This window comes from Vigna unguiculata, chromosome 5 (genome assembly GCF_004118075.2).
Source record: "Vigna unguiculata cultivar IT97K-499-35 chromosome 5, ASM411807v1, whole genome shotgun sequence".
Taxonomy (NCBI): domain Eukaryota; kingdom Viridiplantae; phylum Streptophyta; class Magnoliopsida; order Fabales; family Fabaceae; genus Vigna; species Vigna unguiculata.
In genome coordinates, this window is record NC_040283.1 from 5,099,136 (window position 1) to 5,117,601 (window position 18,466).

The 18,466-nt window shown below is 27.0% G+C and overlaps 3 protein-coding genes across 3 annotated transcripts; all 3 read right to left on the minus strand.

The window, feature by feature from the left end:
* Positions 1 to 4,912: 4,912 nt before the first annotated feature.
* On the minus strand, positions 4,913 to 6,604 carry LOC114186201 (jasmonate O-methyltransferase-like). Its single transcript, XM_028074243.1, has 4 exons — positions 6,373 to 6,604; positions 5,887 to 6,291; positions 5,535 to 5,789; positions 4,913 to 5,421 (listed from the first exon to the last, which is right to left on the minus strand). Exons 1-4 carry the CDS (start codon positions 6,466 to 6,468, stop codon positions 5,068 to 5,070), a joined length of 1,110 nt encoding a protein of 369 aa, XP_027930044.1. The 5' UTR covers positions 6,469 to 6,604; the 3' UTR covers positions 4,913 to 5,067.
* A 1,060-nt stretch (positions 6,605 to 7,664) lies between these two features.
* Positions 7,665 to 9,272, minus strand: LOC114182966 (theobromine synthase 2-like). The gene is made up of 3 exons (XM_028069779.1): positions 9,179 to 9,272; positions 8,684 to 9,088; positions 7,665 to 8,573 (listed from the first exon to the last, which is right to left on the minus strand). Exons 1-3 carry the CDS (start codon positions 9,251 to 9,253, stop codon positions 8,256 to 8,258), a joined length of 798 nt encoding a protein of 265 aa, XP_027925580.1. The 5' UTR covers positions 9,254 to 9,272; the 3' UTR covers positions 7,665 to 8,255.
* Positions 9,273 to 16,635: 7,363 nt separating this feature from the next.
* Positions 16,636 to 18,083, minus strand: LOC114182946 (7-methylxanthosine synthase 1-like). Its single transcript, XM_028069759.1, has 4 exons — positions 17,934 to 18,083; positions 17,451 to 17,855; positions 17,089 to 17,340; positions 16,636 to 17,004 (listed from the first exon to the last, which is right to left on the minus strand). The coding sequence occupies exons 1-4, from the start codon at positions 18,006 to 18,008 to the stop codon at positions 16,636 to 16,638; spliced, it is 1,101 nt and encodes a 366-aa protein (XP_027925560.1). The 5' UTR covers positions 18,009 to 18,083.
* Between the last annotated feature and the right edge of the window lie 383 nt (positions 18,084 to 18,466).

Consider the following 18,466-nt stretch of genomic DNA (forward strand, 5'->3'; position numbering starts at 1 on the left):
TTAATATGTTACATTTGAAATGGATATGGCATGCTAGTTGATTGGGTATGAATTGAAAAGCATGAGTTGTATGAATTGTTGATTTTACATGGTATGCATGTTATGAGAAATTCTTGATTGGTGAATGGGACATGTTTAAAGTATGGGTAGGGCAGAATTCCATGACTCTTGTAGTAAGAGATCTTGGTGGCGCCTCATCGGTTGGACGTAATTCCATGGGCCCTCTTAAGAGAATCCAACTAAGGAAAAACTATTGAAGAAGATAAAGTTTGTTGTTTGGAAAAGGACAAAGTTATAATGGACTTGATAAAGAAAAATGAGAAGCTGAAGAGGAAATTGCAACAAGAGAAAAAAATTGGAAAATTTCTGCAACTTTTATTTGTTTTGTTGTGGGTGGCAACTGTTGTTTTGGTTGTTATGGTGTTGTTGAAGGTTAATTGTAATTAGTTATGTCTTAGCTTGCTATAGCAATGATTAGGAATGTATTAAACTTGGTGATTAATGTTCTGTGAGATAAGTTTTGTGAGGAAGTGTTTTGTATTGGTTACAATATTAGAATATGAAATATATGAGAATATGAAAGTTTTTGAATATGATATTTGCCATGACCTTTTATGATATTTGCCATAACATTTTTCATTTAGCTTGTAAAGCACTTTAAGGGCAGTACAAAAGTAATCAATTGTGATAGTCATGTGCATAATCTGTGAATGAAATATTGCACTTTGGAAAAAGTTTGTTCATAATGGATTCCATGAACTTTTTCTAATTTGGTATCCTGTTTTACCAATTTCATAGTATCATAAAGTAATTTGGAATGAATAAGGAATAAAAATACGTGTTTCATTCAAACAGTGCATCACCAACATCATTGATCAATAATGACAAACAAGTGGTCCAAAGCAATAGCAAAAGTGTTTCCTTTAATTGAATACAATAATGCAAAAAGTGGTCCAAAGCAAGCAAGTGACCCATAACTTTAACTAAAATATTGAAGTACCACTGCTCCAAAATAAAATAGTGGTCCACTATCACTATGCCCAATGTTATAGAAGTCTTAATCTATTACAAATGTCTTTAATAAAGTAAGAAAAAAGTAGAAATCTTCATTCATTTTCACGTGGGTTGTGCACAAGTTGCACTACTACTACTACTAGCTTGAGACCCCAATGCTTGTGCTGCCATGCTTCTTGTCTGTGTTGTTGGTGCTCTTTCTCCTTGGTTCATGTTTGCTGCAACTATGGGTGTGGATCTTGTTCTATTGCAGGTTTGGATTGATGGTCCAACAACGTTGGTAGCTGCAGTGGTAGTTCGAGTTCGTTGTGTGTTTCCCTATCAATTCAATATGTTTTCAACTTTCAGATTTGTATTTTGTAAAAGAAAAATCATTAAGAAGTAAAGAACATGATATCTTAGCTTTCTGGATCTCATCCCCCTTCTACAACTTTTGATATTATGTCCTATTTGCTTGCACCTGCTACACTTCATGATGAGATTCTTCTTTGAAAGTTTTGAATGATTAACAATTTCACATGCTACACTGATAGTTAGGGGACGAAAAACATAATTAATCCTTTAATTAAGTACTCGATAAATTTAATTTTATAATCGAATTTTTATTATTAATTTAGTGATGTAGCTCTTAAGTGATAGTTAAGTGACTGACGTGGTTATTATCTTATCATATGTTAATTGTTGCTATTGGAAATTTCATTATTTTTTATTTTAAAATTTTATAAATTATAATTCTATAACCTATGATTTTATAATTTTAAAACTTTATAATTTGATAAGTTTATAAAAATGATAAGATGATGATACGACAATATGATGACATGATAATATAATAATACAACGATATAATGATATAACATATGACGATATAACGATAAGACAATATAAAAGTATGAAACAAGTGTGACGATATACGATATAACAATATAATAATATTGTTGTGGGATTGTTGTAGGTGGCATCAATTGTCTCGTGACAGAGGTCAAGTGGACTGGGTTACAATCGAATCATGACGCTTAGGCTTGTATTACACTCTTAAAGTAAAAAAAATTACACCCTAATTAATGATTATAGTTTTTGGTCTAGTAAAAAGTGATAAGTGCTCGATCTAATCATTTGTTCTAAAAACTAAAAAAAATAATAAATTTAATAGAAACTCAATTGAAAATTTTCAAATTTATTGAAAACTTACAAAATAATTAAGCCTTTATTTATTATATAGTTAGTCAGTGAAGTGTTTTTATTTTTATTTTACTTATTTATTTACGGTGAAGTGTTCTTAATTTTATTTTATTAATTTATATTATTTATAATATTTATTGATTTAATTTATTAGTTTTTTTATTTATCTTCGATTAAGCATTAATTATGTTTAATTAATTATATATAATAATCTCTAGTCATACACGACCGATTCATTCTATTTATTTATATTTATTGGTTTTAATATTCTATTATTATTTTTTCTTATGGTTAACATATATAATACAATTAATTTGAATTATTCTCGAAGAATAATAAAACTTATAATAAGTAAAATTTTGATTATATTGTAATACAGGTATAATCTTGATTATTTTAATGAATAAATAGTCAAGATAAAATATTATTGTATGCTTAATAATCGTGAAACTCATTTATTTTGACTAACTATTACAATTTAATTCAATTATTTCTAATGTAAAATAAACTGAAATATATATATCGATGGATTTAAAGAAACATTTGTATATCTAAAGTAACATAAAATGAAATATATATTGATTGATTTAAAGGAACATTCGTATATTGCTTTGATATGATGTTTGATATTTGTTCACAATTACATATTTTACTACTTCTGTATGAAAAACAATTTCAAAAATATCACTTTAAATAGTTGGCGGCGTCATATCGTACAAATCCACTTTTGGTTGTGATAATTGCAATTCTCCCTAAAACTAGTTGGAACATTCATACTGTTCACAATTCTGCGATATTTTAAAATAGTAAAATGATTTTTGTAGTAAATATATTTTGGTGATTAAATTGACAAAATTATTAAATAGAGTAATTTTTATTATTTTTAGAAATTACAAAAGTAAAACAATAAAATTTTAAAGATTTCTTTTATTAAAAATAATTATTTGTAAAAATTTGTCAAATTAAATTTTGTCAAAATATTATTTTACTTTAAAATATTGCTCTTTGATATATATAAATAAAATAAATTATAAAACTATTTTTTGAAGGTTTTGAGATTGAAAGTAATTGTTTGATATCTTATATCAATAAATAGAAACAATTTAATTAAGTATGGAATGAAGTTAAATGCAAATTTATATGGTTAAGATTTAAGATGAAAGTATTTTAAGTAATTTCTATTATATGAGATTTTAAATATGAAATCAAAATCTTAGTTTATAGGACTACTGTTTGAAGGATAATGACTCACAATTTTCTTAATCATAATATCATGTCAGGCGAAATTGATAAATTGAACTCTCTCATGTGAGAAATTCAATCAATATAAACTCAATTAGTTTAATGGCAGTTTTCATTCCGTTATACTTTCATCTTTTTTATCCTATATCTCACTTTTATTTCACACATTTCATTAACTTGTTTTGCAAATTTTTACAAATTATCCATTTGTTCTTGTTACTCAATTTTGACAACAATGATGTGAATTAAATCATATGTTACACCGTAAGAATTGCTTAACAATGCTGCTATTATACAATTCTTTTAGAAAAATATATTTTAACTAACTTTTTTTGATTTACTTTTAATTTACTATATTCATCACTCTTAGATAATCTATTTTAATTTTTTATAATGATTTGATGTGATGATTTAAGAGTGATGAGAATGATAGATTAAAAGTAGGTAAAAAAAGAAAAGAGTTAAAATATTATTATCCATTCTTTTATAATTTAAAAATGTTACAGCTGGAGTAATAAGTCACGAAGTTGTTAAAAAAATATAGCGTCAATTTTGTGTTGTGTAACTTTATTGTAAGAAAAATATGCTTCTATTTTCTATACTTTTAATATGTTGGAAAAATACAAAATAAAATAATCCACACGCTTAAAAGATTTTAGATGTAACATATATAAATATTAAGGTGGTGAATTCGTATTTTTCTTTTGTTGAAATGATTTATGTCTCATTCTTATAACTCTCAATTATATAGAAATAGATTCATTAATGTATAGATGAATAAAATTAAGTGAATTCCTATCTTTTCACTAACTTTTTATTATGTAGTTCTACATGAATCATAAACGCAGGCATATTTTGACTCCAATTACTTTCATTTATTTGAAAATTTAATTGTTTTCATTCTCAACACACCAAAACTTGACTTTAGTCTCTAAGTTTTAATTTGACGAACTTAATTTTGTAATTTCATATATATGATTTAGTTTGTCTAGTAACTATGATACCTAAAAAATGTTATTAAATGTTAAAATGAAAAATATTTTTTAATTACTAAATTTTAACAATTTTTTCTTATAACCTTAGATCAGATTTTTTAAGTGATTTTTTATTTTTTTATTTTCAATATTTCAAATATTTTGAACATTTGAAAAAGATTAAATTTACAAATTTTAAAGAAATACAAAACTAAAATCAAATTTTGTCAAATGTAAGAACTAAAATATGCAATTTTCTTTTTATATATATATATATATATATATATATATATATATATATATATATATATATATATATATATATATATATATATATATATAATGTTCTGTAAATGTTGGTGATTTCTAATAATGAATGGCCCATACCTTGGATATGTTTATTTTTTATTTTTGTAATTATGTTACACAGGTGACCCATACCAGTTAGGTGGTAGGATCGTGTTCGATTTGTTTAAGTAATATATGTATCAAACATAATGTTTGGTTTCATGATCAACGAAAACATTTTCACCTTTTTGATTTATCACTGTTGTTACAATATTCTTGTTTGCATACAACAATAACAGATATCTTTTAAGGAACAACCAAACATAACATAACTTTATTAACTGGGAAAATGTATTGAAACACCACTTCAAGCATTTTTTGTCATAGATATCATTAAAGTAGCAAACTCCAATTTCTCCTTCTCCACCTCCATTAGTTGCACAACTTTCTTCTGATACCTCACGAACACTTCAGTTATAACTTCTGCACCAAACTTTGTAGACATTAGAGGCTCCATAATCGCTCTTACATGCTTCGCCATTAGTTCTGCTTTTATATCATCACTCCCTTCACTCATGCCGTCATCCCAAGGTAAGATTAAAATCTCCAATCGTTGAATGAAAAACGACCCTTCTTCCTGAATCACATTTCTGAGTTCTTCAACAGTAGGTTCATACACTGGTATGTTGAAGGACTCCAATTTTTCTTCTTCAATCATACCCTGCATTTTTTTATTTATTATAAACTGTAACACATATAGACCTAATATTTGTTTGAAGAGATACCCTTATAGTAATTAATAAAATAAAAATAAAAAACTGTTTTTTTTTTTACCTCCAAGAACATCTCATTGAGTATTAGACTAATCATTTCCCAACCTGTTATTCTAGGATTTTCCTGATTACCAAGGAACAACAAGATCATTGCTCCTCCAGGCACAAGTTCCTCAGAACGTGATTTCAGAAACAATTTGAAGTCTTGTTGATACTGCTTAAGGTAAGCTTTGTGTACCTCAGGAGGGCTTGTGCTAACTATATGACAATGACCCTTGTTAAGGGATGCTACATCCTTACACCCCAATAATGGATCCTACGACAAAAATATGAGATGAAACAAAAACAAACCTAAGACAAAAATGGTTTTGGTCGACTTAGAGGAGAAGAAAGAGTGAACTTATTTATCTAACCTGAGAAAGCCAGTGAAGACTGTTGGAGGAATGAAAAAGGTTTATGGAATTACTGGGAAAGAGCCTTCCATAGAAGGATCCAGGTGTGGCATTAATAAAGCATGAAGCAGACCTGTTTCCTTCATTTTGTAGCAGTTTTGTATAAAAATCAGGAAGTGACTTGAAGGTGGTATTGAAATCATTTTCAAATAAATCATTGAGATAAAATTGGAACGTAGGTGGTTCTCGGTTTAAGCGAGTGCATGCAGTATCAACAATGCTAACAACATTTGATATTAAAAGTAGTGTATTTGGTCCCACTGAGCAACCTAAATCTGCCACTTTCATGCAGTTCGGAGAAAAATGACAATCGAGTTTCATTATAGTTTCTTCAAGCATGTGTTTGGCTTTAAGCATTAGGTTTTTCTGCAACAATGAAGTTAAAATGAAAGTTAGATGAATATAGAAGAAAATGAAACAATTTAATATGAAGATAGAAGATGGTACTTGAAGCGAACTGTTATTTGCATAACTGCTCTCCCCTTTGCCACCATTCATGTGAACCAAAAGTTCTGTTCCATTTGATGCACGAAATGAAGCCATGATCTATATGAATATCTTTCTCTCACACATACATATATACAGAAAAGGATTGGATTCAATTCAACTCCCACAATGAATGCATTAAATAAGGTTACGACCCTCCCACCAGCAAAATTTAAATCAGAACATAAAATTTGATTTTTAAGGAACGAAAGGATCTTTCTGGACCAAGGCTTATCTTTGGAAAATGATGTAGTTATTGAAAAATGATTTAAATAAGAGGCACAAGGAAGTCTTTGGGGTATGATGTAGGTGAAACAAAAATTAATAATTAAATAAGTTATGTGAACGGGTTGACGAGGATGTATAATTAGATGAAGATGGACCATGGAGTAATTTGGTCTTTATTATTTTGATATAAAAGATAATTTTGATATATAGATATATATTTAAGTTGAAATTAGGATTAATGACTAATTTGGTCCCGGAAACCATATCGCTTCATTTAAAAAGAAATATTCAATTGAGTCAAATTTTCAAATATGTAAACTGATTTGAATTTAAAATATTATCATGTGAAATTGACATTAATGTAACATGTCACTAATTTTTCACGTGACACTAACATTATATGATACTGATGACACATGTTACTAATTTTTCACGTGACATTAACATGGCACTTAACATCATAAAAATGTCATATTTAACATATAATAAAAATTTGATATTTGACATATAAAACTTGCACAAAATTTTAAATAAAAATACAAGGAATTGGCATGTAACATGTATAAAAATGGCCAAGTGTCCACGTGACTTGTACAAATTGACGTTCATTCAAATTCTTTTTTAATTGCGATTAGTATATTAAAAGTGTCCGCATGCCAACTTTGCTCCTCTTTTGTAAATATCCATAATTTCTTAAATAATTAATTTTAATGCATTTACTATCCATTTTTTAACTAAAAATAACTTACACAAACATAAATAAATAAATAAATAAATAAACACAACTAGTAAACAATATACTTATAGAAATATAATTTATTGGCGTACGTCATCTTCTATTATAAAGATTTATGGCACACACCAAAGTGATACATATTATAAAGAATTATATATGTATTACAAATCTATGAGCAATTTTTAGTAAGACATATCATCAAATTAGCGTACTCTAATCTCTTCCATTAGTTGCACAGTTTTCTTTTCAAAACTAATGAACAATTCATTCATAATTTTTGCACCAAAGTTAGGAGATAACAGAGGTTCCATTATAGCTCTTATGTACCTCGCTATGAATTCGGTTCTTATATTGGTACCCTTAAATTGTCATGGAACAAGCCTCAAGCATAGTCCTACACCAACTTACCCTTAACAATTCCCCATACTATTTCATAATCCTTAACTTTATTTCACCAGACCGAAACTAAACTACAAAAGAACTATTCGAATACATCTATGAGCAAATTTTCGTAAGAGATATCATCAAATTAGCATATTCCAATCTCTCCACCTTCATTAGTTCGACAACTTTCTTTCGAAACCTAATGAACAATTCATTCATAATTTTTGTACCAAACTTTGCAGCTAAGAGAGGTTCCATTGCAGCTCTTGCGTAGCTCGCTATGAATTCAGCTCTTATATTTTCATCAACAGAAAACTCATCACCATCTTCATTTCTTCCCTCATCCCAAGGCACGATGACAATCTCTGATTCTTGAATAAAAAATGAACCTTCTTCTCGAATCACGTGTCTTATTTCCTCCATTGTTGCTTCATATGTTGGTATGTTAAAGGAGTCTATTTTTTCTTCTTCTACCAAACCCTGTAGTGTATATGCCTTATATTTCAAAGGCTATTAATTCCAAGAGACAACCACTAGTATTAATAAAAAAAAAATTATTTACCTCTAAGAACATGTCAGTAAGTGTTATACTAACAGCTTCCCAAAGGCTTCTTCTAGGAGTTTCAGTTTTGACAAGTAACACTAACACCATTGCTCCTCCAGGAACAAGTTCTTCCGAACGTGATTTCAGAAACAATTCAAAGTCTTTTTGGAATTGCTTAAGGAATGTTGTGTATACTGATGGAGGACTTGTAGTAAGTATGTGACAGTTTCCCTTGTTAAGTGCCTCCTTACTCAATCCCAAAAATGGATCCTGTACATAATCAACATATAAGCTATAAATAAGAACCCAAAACAAATCAAACATGTTTAATCTTCTTTATCACAACATATGAATAAGCTTTAAGGAAGAAAATGAGAAACCTGAGAGAGCCAGTGCACACTATTAGCAGAATGAAATAGGTTTATAGAATTACTAGGAAAGAGTCTCCCATAGAAGGATCCAGGAGTGGCATTGAGAAAGCATGAACCAGACTTGTGACCCTTATCTTGCACCAATTTGGTGTAGAAATCAGGAAGTGACTTGAAGATGGTGTTGAAATCGTTTCCAAATAAATCATTGAGATATAATTGGAATGTTGGTGGTTCATGATTGAAACGAATACATGTAGCATGAACAATGTCGATAATATTTGACATTACAAGAAGAGTGTTTGGTCCCACAGAACAACCTAAATCTGCCACTTTCATGCACTTTGGAGAAGAATGACAATATATTCCCTTTATGGCTTCTTCAAGCATGAATCTGGCTTTAAGCATTATTGCTCTCTGTAATAAAATGAAAGTAGATCAGTATAGAAGAAAAAAAAATATATAGTAAACATTATTAAATTTATATTGTGAAGATATAGATAATACTTGGATTGAGGAGTTGTTCGCGTAACTTCTTTCTTCCTCGCCACCGTTCATGTGAAGCGAAAATTCTCTTTCCATTGATCAAGTACCAAATAAAAATCCAAGATCAATCACCACCTAGTGATCAAATATGATATTTCAATATTGGCTTGGAGCACCTTTGTTAATCTAAGAAATTTATGTTTGAGTTGGTGAGCGGATCAATTTTATTAGGTTCAACTCAAATGAATCAATTGAATTCTTAATAAGTCAGGTTACTTTTGTTAATTCTTAAATTTATAAATTCTTTTTATAACAATTTGACTCGAACCGATGAACCGAATTGATTCAAAAATTTTAATCTATTTTAACATGTTTAATCTTAGTTGATGTTATTTTTTTGTCAAAGATATCAAAACTTTTTTAGGTTATATTTACAAAACCTTTTCTCAGTTGATTTAACCGATATTATTTTCACTTGATGTACAATTATTTAGGTTGATATCGATTAAGGCAAATTATACGATGATAATGGTTAAAGATTTTTTTGTTAATCTCGGCCGAAATTTTTTTTCAGTTGAGACAAAAAATCTTAATTAATGTTTGGCCAAAAGTTTTTCAATTAACATTAGAAAGAAAATGCTAAAAACTATTGACAAAAAATAACATCTTTCTTGATTATAAGAAAGATCATTGGACAAAAAAAATAATCCTGATAAACATTAATTGAAAAAAAATTAATTCATACTACTATAACAAACACATACTTTTTATTAATTTTTTTATTATTTTTTTTTAAAATATGTAGAAATTTTGTTATGAAAAATAATTTACAATAAATTGTTATCAATTTTTTTACCAAATATTTTGTGTAAAACAATTTTACAAAAAAAATTTAAAAAAAATTTATAAATTTTATAATTTTATAAAAAATAATTATTTATGAAGAAATTATCTATCAATTAAAACTTTTAAAAAATTTATCTTTTAAAATATTATAATTGCAAGAAAAATCTCATAAAATATAAAAAATTTTAATATGCACTCCAAAGAAAATACTCTCCTCGACGTTGAGAGAGAAAAGTCTAACTACTATTGAGTAAGAAATAGTAGTGTTCTCCTAAAAAATATTCTAATAACTTTAAATAAAAAAATAATTCTTATTAATACCAATAAAAAAACCTGAGTCAAGTTATCCCTATATTGTTTTAGTCTTAGTCGACTTGATGATGTCAAAAATTAAAAATATGCTTAAAAAAACAAGAAAAACAAAATGTGAACTTAAATATATGAGGAATTTCGAATTTTTGATTTTTTTGTAAAAGTTACAATATTTTTTCTTATCGTTTTGTGTCTTAGATAGTTGAATTCATTGAAATGGAAATCCAAACATCAGAAATAGTTGCATATGATTTATTCTGAAAGTATGGAAGATTGCACTCACCTTTGTTTTGCTTCTTTGGTGTGTTGTTCAGACAAGAAGAGGAGCAGAAAACCAAAGTCTTATCTCTTATCTTATCTCTTCATGCTTTTCTCTACCACCAATCCTTTCTTCTTCCATCTTTTATAGCTCACAGTCTCCTTCCATTAAAAAATTAGTTTTACGATCAAAATGATAGGTATTTTACAATATGTAATTCAAACCTTTTTATCTGTTTTTACCGTCGTCAAAGGTATGAAGACTTCACAAATTTTTTATGCTGACTTAGACCATGTTTTCATAATACAATTTAATTAATATAAATAATTTTGTGGACAATTATATTATTTATCTGAAATATATATATACCAACTTTGTTCATAATGAAAGAAGCATTTGATTAACCACATTTCTTTTGAAGATAATCCTTTAGCTCACAATCTCCTTCCAATGAGGGTTTGCAAAATCTTTGACAAATACACTCAAATTTAATTAATTAAGTTTTATTAAAATCATACATATATTAAATTCTTTAAAGAGATCTCTAAGACAATACCATGTGAGATCCTTTGTCTCTATACTCCATTCTAGATAAACAAAAAGATAAATACTCCTCAGGTCGATCTCAGGAAAAACAAGTGATTGCATTCCTCAACTATTTATCAGAATTCAAAAATTTCTTTCTTTGGATAAAACACAAATGAAACAAAAAACAAACCAACATAAAAACAAAAGCAGCATAAAAACACAAAATCATAAATATAATAAATGACAGAAGAAGATAGTAACCATATCTCTATCACCGACAATAGTCCTTTCAAGTCTTTGTGGTGTGAAGAAATTGAAAACAGCACGTTTCAGAATAAGGGTATCATCGTTTTCTACATTTCCGAATTAATATGTTGTCTTATAGTATAGTCCATGTTTTTAATCTCATGATCATGAGATGAGCAACGTAGAAGTTTAGAACTGTGATGAACAGAATGCACACCTAAACCAGGAAAACAGTGAAATGCTGATCCCGTGAGGCATCAATAATTTCATCTTCTCGACCATAGTTCAATAATGTAAAATATTTTCAAATCATGTTGTGTATTATTGAACATGTAACAATGATTCAATATCTGCTAACTCGAACATGTGGTTGTAGCCTAAAGTTAATGCCACAGTTCTGGAATCTTGGGGAGGGGACAAACTAGTGATGTCTTGTTCTAATATTGGCATGATCGTTAATTCAATTGATTGATATTTATAAAATACAAATGTCCAGTTTGGGTAATGATGACACTAAAAATCAAACAAAAATGTCAACAAGAAGTGTAAATGAAGTTAAACATTTTAAATATAGAAACTAATTTAAATTTCATAAATAAAAATAGCGGTGACAGGGTTAACATGAAGTTAAGTTATATGTAATTCGAGACTAATATGTATTGTCTGAATTCATTTTTGTTTTGTCCTAAAATTCTTGTATCGATTAATATGGGTGTAAATAATATTCAATTTTGTAAATTGATAGCAAATAACTCTTCAATCCTTGTCTTCATATACTTGTCATAGCCCAATATCCATGTTTGTCCTCATTACGGTACTCTTTCAAAATATCTTGTAATTATTTGCTATGTTAATGAAATTCACTAACATTTTAAAAGTTTTTTTTTATTAATTTTTGTGTGATTATGTTCGAATGGTTTATTATTAATTACAATGAATAAAATAGTTTCTATACTTCGCATTTGAATATTTTTATTTTCTTTATAAACACTTCATTTATTAGGTAATATCTTATTTATTCTTTTTTATTTTTTATTTTTGTTTATTTTTATAACTTTGGTTTTCTACAACAATTTTAATTATCTCTCTACAATTCAATTAGTTTGATATTTGAAATGATTTCTTAGATTTTTAAGTATTTTTTATCTTATCACAACCTTGATAATACATTTATCTTTCTTTGTGCAATTTTGTTAAATAGTGTATCAAATCGTTTCTATAACACACTACATTAGTTTTACTTCTCTTTAATATCTTTATTTATTATTTATTTTTATCATATAGAATACTATTATGAAGATTTTTATATATATTTATTTTTATGTTTTAACTCATTATCATAAGTGTCACTGCAATTACATTAAAACATTTTGTTTATTATATTATAATAATTTAATGTCATTGTCATGAATATTATTTATCACCATCCAACATATATAGAAATTCAAAATATGAAAGACTTGTGCTAAATTTTAATTGTTATTAGTTTAATTTTTATTCTTGATGTGATTTCGTTCAAATAGTAGAGATTTCATTAGAATTTAATAAAGAAAAGAGGTAAAATGATTTTTAAAATATTTTTAAACTTAAATATTTTTTTCTTTTTATAATTTAAAAAGAAACTATTATTTTAATTTTATCAATTGTGTTTCATTAATGTTTGTAAAATTAATAAATATTCTGGTAGTCATAAATTTTTATTTATACTCTAATTTAAAATGTATACACTTATCTTTCTCTCTAAATATTTAATATCGAAAAAAAAGATAACATGTCTCTTAAATATTAAATAGTTCATAATATCATATTTCGTTTGCCATAATTTTTAATTTTTCTATAAAAATTAATTAATTGTTATTGAAACAGTGAACAAATGAGTATGGACACATACACAAATATATCTCATTTCTATGGATATGAAGATGAAACATGAGACGAGAATTTATATATGTTAAATATGAATTTGAATATATATATATATATATATATATATATATATATATATATATATATATATATATATATATATATATATATATATATATATATATAATGAATTGTAATGCATGAAGTATGTCTTTGTAATAATAGCTATAATATGCATATACAAAATAATAGGATTGGTGATTTTTTTTTTCTATAATATCCGTGTTAAATAACGTATTTACACAAATGGTAAGATTGGGGTGAACTAAAATCATGTTAATTTAAATAAATATTAAAAATAAAATAATAATAATTTTAATTAAATTGATCCTAAAGTTAACATGTACTGAAAATAAGTTATATTAATAATATAACTAATGTTAGATTAAATTATTATTAAAAATAAATTAGACTAGTGTAAAAATTAATATTAACTAATTAATTTTAGTAAATATTAAAAATACATTAAATTAAAATTGTTACCGTTAACACAAATTCATATAAATATTTAAAATAAATTAAATTAAAATTCATTCGATTGATAATAACTTTAATAAATATAAATATTAAAATTAAATAAACTAAAAAATGAAAATTATGATGTTTTAAATAAATTAAATAAATTAATATTAAAATAGAACCAAAATATTTTAGTAGTTTAAAATATAAAAAGAATAAAAATTTATGGAAACGTAGACCAATAGCATAGTTAACTATAAGAGACTAAAAGCGATAGAGAATAACGTTCATATCTCGCTAATGTGACTTAAACACGATGAGGAGATCGGAAAAAACTATAAGATAGTTTCATAAATACATTAAAGTAAGTTATAAGTTATTTCAACTAACTTCTAATTTATAAATTATAACTTAATTATTTTCTTCCTAATTTATGTTATATTTGAATATATTTCTTACCATCCTTCATTTCAACTTTTAATATCAATTATTTTAATCTTGTGGACAAAATTAATTATTATACTATTTTTAATATAGTTACTTTTAATTTTTTATTTATGCAGTTCAAATTAAACAAAAAATTAATACGATAAATTAAAATTAAAATTTTTTCAGCATTATATGTGACCATTACACTCTACAACTTATTAAAAATAAATGTGATGTAACAACATTTTAGTCTAAGAAATAGATAAATTTTTTTAAAAAATTAATTAATACTCATTAGAATAATTTATTAAATAAATCACTTGTTCAAATAAAAACATATATAAATAGAAGTACTAAGTACTAACAAATTTAGTAACATATTACAACTTGAACCTCCGATTGAGCCTCTTCTTTATTTTATGGTTTTGTGCATTTTCCCTTTTGATGTCCCTTTTTACATTTGGGTCTGTTCTATTTTGTATCTATCAGACAATTATTCATTCAATCTATAAAATCTTATTTTTTTTAATGAGAACTTAATTACCAACCAAGATGTAAAACTATAATTATATACTAATGTTTTGTTGAGAAACATAACCTTATTTTATAAAATAATAGGTATATACAAATATATGTTTTACGTTATTTTACATTTATCCATATATATATATATATCAACTGATTTATTTACCAGCATACTTATTTAAATAAATTACCTTATGAATTTAAACTTATAATTTATGACCTATAAGTTATCGAATCATTTATTGTGTCTTCATTTTGGGCTTCTTTCTCTGTTTTATTATTTTATCCATTTATGATTTTGTCCATTTTATCTTTGATGTGCCCTTACAGGATCTCTGTTCTATTCACGTGTCACACCATTATTCATCCAATCTATAAACTTTTTGTATGTAATATGAGAACTAATTGTCTACACAAATATAAACTTATAATTATATACTAATATAATTTTTGTTTAAAAACATAAATATATATATATATATATATATATATGTTTTATGTCATTTTAAATTTATAAATTAATTGATCAACTGATCTACCAACCTACTTATTTTAATAAATTAGCTTATGAACTTAAACTTATAAGTTATGATATATAGGTTATCAAATAACCTTCTTAATAAATGGGTCTCCAGTTGTGTTTCCGTTTTGTAGTTTTATCTGTTTATAATTTTTTACAGTTTATAGTTTTGTTTATTTTTACCTCTTTACATTTGGGTCTGTTCTATTTTTCACATATCATATTTTATTCATTTAATTATTTAATATATGAAATCTCTTTTCTATGTAATATAAAAACTTAATTATTTACAAAAAATGTAAAACTATAATTATATACTAATATGATTTTTGGTTAAAGACATAAATTTATTTTTTATAGTAAAAAATATATATAAATATATGTTTCACGTCATTTTACATTTATCAATTAATTGATCAACATATCTTGCCATCCTCTATAAATATGTTTGTTTTGTTATCATTTCCGACTTTGGTCATCAAATTTCCAATGTGATTTTCGAATGGGTCAATCCGCAATATATTCTCGAATTCAATGTATTTTGGGTTGATTAATTTGAAACATAGAGATCAATTTGGAATATATTTTTGGATTTGAAACAAATTGACTTATCCAAAATATATTTTTAGATCTGAAAGGTATTTCAGATTCATTGATCTAGAACTTAGATGTGATTAATATCTAAAATTTAGGTATAATTTTTTTAATAATCAATCTAGAATAAGTTCCCGAATTCAGAAATGAATTTCGGATGAGTCAATTTGGAATAAGTTTAAAAGAATACATAACTTTATTTTGGATGAGTGAATCCGGACCATTACTTTGTTGTGATAATTTTGTAATCCGGAAGTCTTTTACGGTCTGAAACCCATTTCCAACGCGATGAAGATGGAAATGACTATGTTGAAGGATGAAGGTGATGTGGTGTGCGGCGCCAATATGAGTAACGGGAAGGTGGGAGGGAAAACAAAATTAGGGTTTTTAATGGATAAGGGTGTGCTTTTAAAAGTTAAGGGGTGCAAGAAGAAAAAAAAAGGTGCAGAAAGAAATGTCCCTGGCTAAATACTTACATTCCTTAACAAAAACAATTAATTGTCAGTGAAGAAGAACATATAGAGATGTTACTAAATACAGGCACAAACTAGCATATGTGAGGTGTTATAGTAAGCTATGTCATCTTGGAAGGTAGAGGAAACATTGGATAAACGAAATACACACTAGAAACTCATAATGTTCGTAAAGGTGTGAAAACATGACAATATTGAGGGGCAAGAGGAATTTAGTCGAAACCAAAGAGTGATATCAAGCATAAAAATCCTATTACATAGAAATACAACTCACAAATTAGATTAAATATACCCATATGATTATAAAAAAAAAAAAAAAACTTTATAAAAGATCTGTTTAGATCTGTTTGCTAAACGAACTCTATAAGCAATTTTTTGTAAGAGATATCACCAAATTAGCATACTCTAATCTCTCCTCCTCCATGAGTTGCACAACTTTCTTTTGAAACCTAAAGAACAATTCATCCATAACTTTTGCACCAAAGTTAACAGATAAGAGAGGTTCCATTACAGCTCTTGTGTGTCTTCCTATGAACTCCGCTCTTATATTTTCATCAACAAAATCATCATCACCATCTTCGTTTCTTCCCTCATCCCAAGGCACGATCGCAATCTCCAATTCTTGAATAAAGAATGACCCTTCTTCTCGAATCACGTTTCTTATTTCCTCGATTGTTGGTTCATATGTTGGTATATTAAAGGACTCCAATTTTTCTTCTTCAATCAACCCCTGCCATGTATATACATCATTACGTGATATGTTTCAAAGACTTTGTTAATTTCTAGAGTTAATAAAAAAAATGTTGTTATTTACCTCTAAGAGCATGTCACTAAGTGTTAGACTAATTGCTTCCCAAATGCTTCTTCTTGGAGTTTCAGTTTTGACAAGTAACACTAACACCATTGCTCCTCCAGGAACAAGTTCCTCCGAACGTGATTTCAGAAACAATTCAAAGTCTTTTTGGAACTGCTTAAGGAATGTTGTGTATACTGATGGAGGGCTTGTACTAACTATGTGACAATTTCCCTTGTTAAGTGCCTCCTTACTCAATCCCAAAAATGGATCCTGTACATAATCAACATATAAGCTATAAATAAGAACCCAAAACAAATCAAACATGTTTAATCTTTTTTATCACAACATCTGAATAAGCTTTAAGGAAGAAAATGAGAAACCTGAGAGAGCCAGTGCACACTATTAGCAGAATGAAATAGGTTTATGGAATTTCTAGGAAAGAGTCTCCCATAGAAAGATCCAGGAGTGGCATTGATAAAGCATGAACCAGACTTGTGACCCTTATCTTGCACCAATTTGGTGTAGAAATCAGGAAGTGACTTGAAGATGGTGTTGAAATCGTTTCCAAATAAATCATTGAGATATAATTGGAATGTTGGTGGTTCACGATTCAAACGAATACATGTAGCATGAACAATGTCGATAATATTTGACATTACAAGAAGAGTGTTTGGTCCCACAGAACAACCTAAATCTGCCACTTTCATGCACTTTGGAAAAGAATGACTATATAATCTTGTTACAGTTTCTTCAAGCATGACTTTGGCTTTCAACATTATTTTTCTCTGTCATGAATCGAAAGATAAATCAATATAAAACAAAAATATTTAAGATATAGTTAACAGTGTCTGAAGAAATAATACCTGTAGTGAGGAGTTATTTGCGTAACTCCTTTCACCCTCGCCACCATTCATATGAAGGAAAAGTTGTTTTTCCATTGATGAAGCACGAAATGGTTATTCAAGATGTTATTTCAATGTTATTCCTGAGACCTGACACATGATGGGATTTTGTTGTCTTCTTTGCTGATTCATGCAATCAAGTGGAATACTTGGACACATCTTCTGTACTATTATTAAAAAATTGTAATTTTCAGTAAGAATTCAAGACACAATATATATGCATTAATGACAAAATCTATGATGCACGAATTCCAAAATTAGCTTTATAGAGTGGACCGTTGTGGTGAAATTTAGAATTCCACCTAGATTTCTCATATACGACTATTTTTCATAGTCCATTTTTTTTTTCAATTGATCAAAGGATTCAGGTTTCATTTCTCATTTTTACTGTGTTATAAATTTTATTGGCACAATTTTGACATATATTTCCTATGCAGTAGAGAATTCAAAGTTATATTTTTTTTTTGTGAAAAATTTAACTTTTTTATTCAATT

Excerpts from the sequence above, each read along its gene's own strand:
- LOC114186201 (XM_028074243.1), bottom strand. The coding sequence starts at position 6,468 with ATGGCTTCATTTCGTGCATCAAATGGAACAGAACTTTTGGTTCACATG. Across the intron at positions 5,790-5,886 it reads GTCTTCACTGGCTTTCTCAG|GATCCATTATTGGGGTGTAA; the intron begins GTTAGATAAATA and ends TTTTTGTCGTAG. Across the intron at positions 5,422-5,534 it reads TCAATGAGATGTTCTTGGAG|GGTATGATTGAAGAAGAAAA; the intron begins GTAAAAAAAAAA and ends AAAAAAATGCAG.
- LOC114182966 (XM_028069779.1), bottom strand. The coding sequence starts at position 9,253 with ATGGAAAGAGAATTTTCGCTTCACATGAACGGTGGCGAGGAAGAAAGA. Across the intron at positions 9,089-9,178 it reads CGAACAACTCCTCAATCCAA|AGAGCAATAATGCTTAAAGC; the intron begins GTATTATCTATA and ends ATTTTATTACAG. Across the intron at positions 8,574-8,683 it reads GTGTGCACTGGCTCTCTCAG|GATCCATTTTTGGGATTGAG; the intron begins GTTTCTCATTTT and ends GATTATGTACAG.
- LOC114182946 (XM_028069759.1), bottom strand. The coding sequence starts at position 18,008 with ATGGAAAAACAACTTTTCCTTCATATGAATGGTGGCGAGGGTGAAAGG. Across the intron at positions 17,856-17,933 it reads CAAATAACTCCTCACTACAG|AGAAAAATAATGTTGAAAGC; the intron begins GTATTATTTCTT and ends GATTCATGACAG. Across the intron at positions 17,341-17,450 it reads GTGTGCACTGGCTCTCTCAG|GATCCATTTTTGGGATTGAG; the intron begins GTTTCTCATTTT and ends GATTATGTACAG.